Genomic DNA, 6,950 nt, shown 5'->3' with positions numbered 1-6,950 from the left:
CAGATCAAGGCCGTAACTTTGAATCAGCTGTGTTCTAAGAATGCTGCAAGTTGTTTGGCATCTGAAAGACCAGGACAACGCCACTGCACCCACAGTCTGATGGGATGGTAGAAAAGTACAACTGGACACTGGGACAGGAATTAGCAAAGTTTTCTAATAGCCGCCAAGATGACTGGGATGTCTTGCTCCCTCCAATATTGGTGGCCTATAGAACAGCAGAGCAAGAAACCACTGGATACACTCCAGCAAAGTTGATGTTTGGTCGGTGAAGCTCTTGATGAAGTTACTACCTCTGATGTGACTGTTAACGACGATAGAACATTTCCTGATGAAGCAGATGAGCCCCATATGAAGCAGAAGCCAACGAGAAGGAGACCAGTACGGAAGAAGATACGTCCTGTAAAATTAAGAGACTTTGTTGAATTGTAATTTTGTGTTTGTAATTCTGTACATTTTAATTAAGTTATTGTTAATTGTTATTGGTTTAATGTAAGTGGCTATTGTTCGGGACGAACAATACTAAGGAGGGGGCAGTGTTGCGTCAGCGAGGTCACGTGACTAGTATCATGCCATTCGTTCTCTCGAACCTTCGTAAATTATCGGGAGACTACGAGATATGTGTTAGTCTTGTATATATTTAAGACGTTCACAACGTGACGGGACAATGAGTAGGTAGTGAGTAACTGAACTGCAGTCAGAGAGTATTGTTGAAGTTAACGTTCGTTATAGCGCAACTGTTGAAATTGAGTGTATCGTAAAATTGTATTCGGAAAGAATAAACCAGTTTTATTAAGAAAGGACTTGTGTCGCTAAAGTTTCGTCGGAACGAAGTTACGGAAAATCAACTAACGAACGGAGACGTAACAATATGTTATAAACCTCCAAGCTTATCGCTGAGTCACAGGGGGCGTGGTTTATGAAAAACGTTAAAACTTGTTTATTGAATTTCGTGCAAATCTTATCTATCTGCGCTAGTTTTCCTCAATTTAGAAGTGATGGACTAGACTCCAGAGGGAAGGCAGCTAGTCAACATCTACCAGCACCAGCCCTTGACGTAGATAGCTCAGCTACCTTGCGTCATAAAGCCCCAACCAACCACCAACTTTTGGGAATTAACAGTCATATTATAAAGTCCTCACCACATAAAAAGAGAGCACGTTCATGATACAGGATTCAAACCCACGACCAGCAAATTATGAGCAGTTGGGATATTGTTAAGCACGTGAGAATTATAGCGTTTGTTACAGAGCGACTGTTGAAATTAAGTGTATCGTAAAGTTGTATTCGGAAAGAATAAACCAGTTTTATTTATATTGTACATGTCTAAATCAACAAAATAATAATAAGTTCACAGAAAACTATTTGTGGCAACATTTTTATGAGGTACACATAAATTACTTAAACATGAACTTACATTTATATTGATTAACTTATAAGAAAAAAAAATGGCCCACAGTATAGCATCTGGAGGAATAGGAAACTAAGCTTGTATAAACTATCAATACACACAAATACTGTAAATTTTTAAAAGAATAATAAGAGTATATTTTTAAATATGCCACTGGGTGACGCCAGCCACAACAATTATGTTATTAACATTGAAACTGATAATACATAATGTTGCGTCAGCGAGGTCACGTGACTAGTATCACGCCACCTGTTTCTAGAAATATCCTGTTCCTTCATGAATGCCCTAGCATTTACTAGATATGTGTTAGTCTTGTATATATATATAAGACGGTCACAACGTGAGGTAATGAGTAATTGAACTGCAGTCAGAGAGAATATTGTTAAGCATGTGAGAATTATAGCGTTTGTTACAGAGCGACTGTTGAAATTAAGTGTATCGTAAAGTTGTATTCGGAAAGAATAAACCAGTTTTATTTAAGAAAGGACTTGTGTCGCTAAAGTTTCGTCGGAACGAATTTACGGAAAATTAACTAACGAACGGAGACGTAACAATAATATAAAAATATTGATTTCTAGTATAATGAGTACATAATTACTTACTAACTATGTGGTTATTGCTGTTGTAATTTTTGTGTTATAACGAATTTTTGGAATTCTAGATGCGAATGAAGCACGTCAAATCATCAATCAAAATATGGCAAAGTTCATTATTCTACTGTTCCTTCACATTACAATAAAAAAATTAATAAATTTGACTAACTTACATAATAAAGAGAGAAATTACAAACAGGTGGTTGAAATCATTATGCATAAATGAAAGACCACTGAAAAACATTTGTGATGTGTTTTAATTTGATAATTTGTGTTTGCTTGTTTTTCTTGCGGTTCATTTTACTCTCTTTATGACATTTCTGTATATGAGGTATTGCGGATACTTTTCAGTTAGACATCAGTGTAACCGTAAAATGAGGTTACTTTAATGAAGATAAAAAATATTATCTACTATACACAGTGCCGGAGAGGTCTTTCGTACAATTCTAGGACTCTTCAGGTTGGCTTGAATACGACAAAAATATCTATAATAATGTAAATGTACTTAACGCTCGTTAATCTTTCAATTTGACTTGAACAAGAATCGAAATCATTATTCAAATTATCATACTTCACGAAGATAAATATTACCTAATACGTGACTATTCAGATTGACTTACACTCGCAATGTTAATCAAGTTACCGAATAATAATTCATAAGAACTGTGGTTTACCTCATAAAGAGAGGGAAAGATTATATAAAACATAATTATTCAGAATTAATTATACTTGCACGTCCAAGAAAGTTCTTCAGTATTACCAAGGCTGATTACTTTCATGGAAACGAATACTTGTAATATTTATACTTATAGCTGGCCAACTAAACACAGCGGTGAACCAGTTAAAGCTAATTTGGCTGTAGATTAGTAATTTAGCCCATACCGTCTACTCATTCCTTAGTGAATAGATTACAGGTGATACAGCGGATGAAAAAATATTGAAAACATCGATAAATTGAGAAGTAAAAGACCTAATAGCGAAGCAGTAGCTATCCTCCTTTTTAAAGTTAAGCAGTGTATAATATAAATTGAAGGGAACAAGATTCTAATAAGCAATATTATATTATAGAATACGAGTCTGGTCGGGGAAGTATTGCTTAAAAACAGGTATGAGTAAGTAGAGAGACTGGTCGTATTTAAACTACATGAATAATCGTCTATAATTATACCTGACACTCACGAGTATCTCAAAAACGAATCCACACAGAATACTTATTTTTCTCAGTTATATTTTGATAGAATTCTCTAAAATTAATAAGTAGATGACTAGATTCTTGACCCCCAGTCGCACAGCGGCATGTCTGCGGATTTACAACGCTAGAATCCGGGTTTTGCTACCCGTGGTGGGAAGAGTACAGTTAGCCCATTGTGTAGCTTTGTGCTTAATTCCAAACAAACAAACTAGATTCTTATTGTACTCGTTTGCCACTAGGCGGCCATCTATACTGAAGTTTAACTTCCATTCTAAGTTAAAATACGAAGAAAAACTTGTTTGATCAGTTATCACTGTGGTCTCCAACTAAAATACGTAGAGCGTTGTGGTTATTATCAGGGAAAGGAAAATACGTGTTTTAACACGCATTATTTTTGTAACATCTTATCTTACTTTAACAATGTTCTTACATGTACACAAAATATGTTTCATACGCTATTGGTTTTAAAAATGTCATGCTTCGAATGATAATCTGAGACCAAATTTTCATTTCTATTTGTTCGTTTTTTGTGTGTGTTTTTTTTTTATTCATACTTATATGGATTTTACTTATTGGCTGTTATTTATAACCTTGAAAATAAATTATCGTTTTATATTCGCCTAAAATAATTTTATTACTATAAGATCGTTTATGGAAGCACGTTAACTTGAAAGTAGGTGAATCCAAAAATGAATACATTTCTTTCTCCAACAATCACCAAGAACGTGCAATTTCGTAACAAAATGGCGAAATTTTAAAATTCACTAAATATTACTTGAAATGAAAAAAAAAAGCAAATAAATAATAATAAACCTAATAGGTCATATTCCAGGTCGACGAAGGGCCCGTCACGTGATATCGCACCACATTCATGAATACACTGTAGTATGTATGGCCTGTTCGTTCGCGCGTGCAAAGAAGAACGTGCATTTGCTCAAGGCCGCCCTATAAACAAGGGTGCTTGCTTGGTTGAGAAATATCATACTTGAAACAGAAGGAAAAGGTGCGAAACAGAACAAAGCCCGTACCATGTCTCAACCTTCAACAGGTAAAAACACGGCTAGAGTGTTGCAAAGCTCTTGCGGGGAATGGAGAAGCATCGACGTTCCTTCGTGTTCCACAAAGTCTTCTAATACTAATAGCTCTCCCAAACGGTAAGACGAAAACATATCCTGTCTATTGGTAAATAGAAATAGATTTTATTAAAAATTATTATTTTGATATATATATAAATCCTTGTAAATTTATTTAGATATATAGTATACATTACATGTATTTACATATACACAGATAAACAGGTAGAACTGCACAAGCAGTGCTTATGTGGAAGTACAAAACTGAAACGAGTTCTTAACATAGTTTATTTCCAAAACAGGTTGTGCTTGTATATAAAACGACACTTATTAATTATAGTGTGATGTAGGCCTACGTCTTTGCTAACTTGTTGATGTACTCTGTGAAATAATGTAGTCGCAGTCTCGAGTAAAGACTAGATAATAAGAATCTCAAATGAAAACAATAATTTACGTTTTTACCCTAAAAAATTAAACACTTCGAACAGAGATTCCAGAACCAACTGATTGCAATTTGAAGGTACTTAGGAAGTGTTGTAACAACTATTAATATTACAAATTAATTATATGAAAGTACCTTCGTGAAAGTTATGACACGTTATTTTCGGTCAGTGTTTGCAATAATGTTTAAAATAATTCCATTTTTATTTTTTAATTCATATGAATAATCACTAGTATAATTTTCAGTTATTGATCAGAAAGTTCCATTTCAAATATCCAATTATATCTAACTTATTTTATTTTTATCATTTATTTGTATTTATCTTCACTTTATGGACTACGAAGCAAATATGTAGCTGCGAAAATAGCATAAAAATACCCATGATCGGTAGAAACACAATTTGCACTCGTATCTTAGGCCTACACTTTCCGACTATATCTTTGGTCAAGCTTCGTTTCAATCTAGTTAATATTTAAAGTTTGTTTTCAGTAATTAAGTAGTTTTTGTATGTAATGTTTGAGTAATAATAAATTTACTAATACACACAAATAAACAAACTTTTCTGTCAACCGAATAGTTTGCTGTCGGAGAAGTTCTAGATTGTCATGAGGCACATTCACATTGTAAATTGTAATTGTCGCACACACACACCTTTACATCTATGGTCGCACAAATATATCTCAAGCTATATGTTCGGTTAGCCAGACGAAGAGTCACTTCGAAAAAAAAGTTCCTATACCGCTATGTTCAATGATTCTGTGGGGAAACAATTAGTCCCCTCCTGTAATTAATAGCAAAAAAAAAAAAAATGCCATACTCTAGAATATAGGTTTAGTTTTTTTTTAGCAGACCTTTTGACCTACAAACACTGAAACAGCGATTCAAGTAAGAGGTTCTACCGTGTTAACTCAAATTAGGTTTTTACCTAATTGCAACCTGACGGCTGTTTTCTTAAACAACGTATTAAATCTTCACGTGTTAAGAAAATATTTTTACTCTTTTCTGTATATTGATTCACATCATATTCTTAACAACAGATAGGATGTCAGATTATAATATTTTATAGCGTAATTCCAAGAAAATAGAAACAACTATAGTTATAAGGAAAATACTAAGCTTTATTTTCACTTGTATTTGTAATGATACACGTGTTTCAGTTATGGCACTGTTGAATTAAGACATGGTTAACCATACAGAAAACAAGAGGGAATCCTCAATAGCCACGGCACTTGAAATTATTTTAGGCAGGATTAGAGTAAATTAATGTATGAGACTTTTTCCCCTTTTTATTAGCTATATTTTTGTGCGCCAGCAATACCAAACGTGGGGCGCGGGTATACCCGATTGCATTTTATTACTCATCAGAATCTCTAGTAGCCTACCCTCAAATTGAAATTCTTTTAGGCAGATTAGATAAATTAAGCTACGAGACCTTGGGCGCAGTCAAATACATCAGTCGAAAGAATTTGACCTCATATCGGTCTAAAGATGATGGAGCTATGAGCTAAAAGTTTGTACTTTAAAAAAAATACTCGGAGCTGTTCTATGAGCCGCTGTGCAGCGGCTAAAAAAGGAGGTATAAAGTATTCATCGCAAGTAAATTGTAATATTTATATGAGTCAGTTTTGGTTATTGTTCTTTTTTATCCGTTTAGATAAAACTGTTTAATTTTAACTGGGTAACAAAGTTACTTATTGTAACGAATTTGTTATTATATATTTATTTTAATATCGACGTTTGTTTAGATTAAATTTATATTTAGAAATATACATAGCTTATACCGTTAAATATGTATTACGAAACTCCCACCTATTCTCCAAAGTTGTAGAAGAATCTCGAGAGTAAAAATCAACAATATATATATATGTGTACGTAAACACTTGTGTTAGTGCCAGTATTGTTACATAAAACAGAAATTTCTAGAAAGCCTCCACACGCCTATAAATATAACCAACGCCACATGCCAAAAAAGAATATACATGTATATTATTAGTTCGCTATAGTCAGTGTGCTATAAACTTCGGAAGCTGTAACTTGAATGTTATAACGTTTATCAATCGGAAAACTTCAGATATTTGTCTAGGAGCATTTACAAAGTTCGAACATTACAAACCATTTAACTTCAGTGGATTCTCATCGGACATTAGTATTTATACAAAAACATTACCTAACATCACCGTAGGAAAAATATCGGCGTGTGTGGCTGGTAAATAACGGAGGACAAAGCTAGCTAGCTAGCTTT

General features: G+C 33.8%; 1 protein-coding gene across 1 annotated transcript in view; it reads left to right on the top strand.

The window, feature by feature from the left end:
- Positions 1-4,063: 4,063 nt before the first annotated feature.
- LOC106459386 (pantothenate kinase 3-like) overlaps positions 4,064-6,950 on the top strand; it is an 18,784-nt gene continuing 15,897 nt past the window's right edge. The window contains exon 1 of the mRNA XM_013919001.2: positions 4,064-4,347. Within this exon, the coding sequence (XP_013774455.1) occupies positions 4,223-4,347 (125 nt within the window). The 5' untranslated portion in view covers positions 4,064-4,222. The remainder of the gene's footprint in view (positions 4,348-6,950) is intronic.

The sequence above is a fragment of the Limulus polyphemus genome, unplaced genomic scaffold (assembly GCF_000517525.1).
Source record: "Limulus polyphemus unplaced genomic scaffold, Limulus_polyphemus-2.1.2 Scaffold599, whole genome shotgun sequence".
Classification (NCBI taxonomy): Eukaryota; Metazoa; Arthropoda; class Merostomata; order Xiphosura; family Limulidae; genus Limulus; species Limulus polyphemus.
This window is presented reverse-complemented; position numbering and strand designations above follow the sequence as displayed.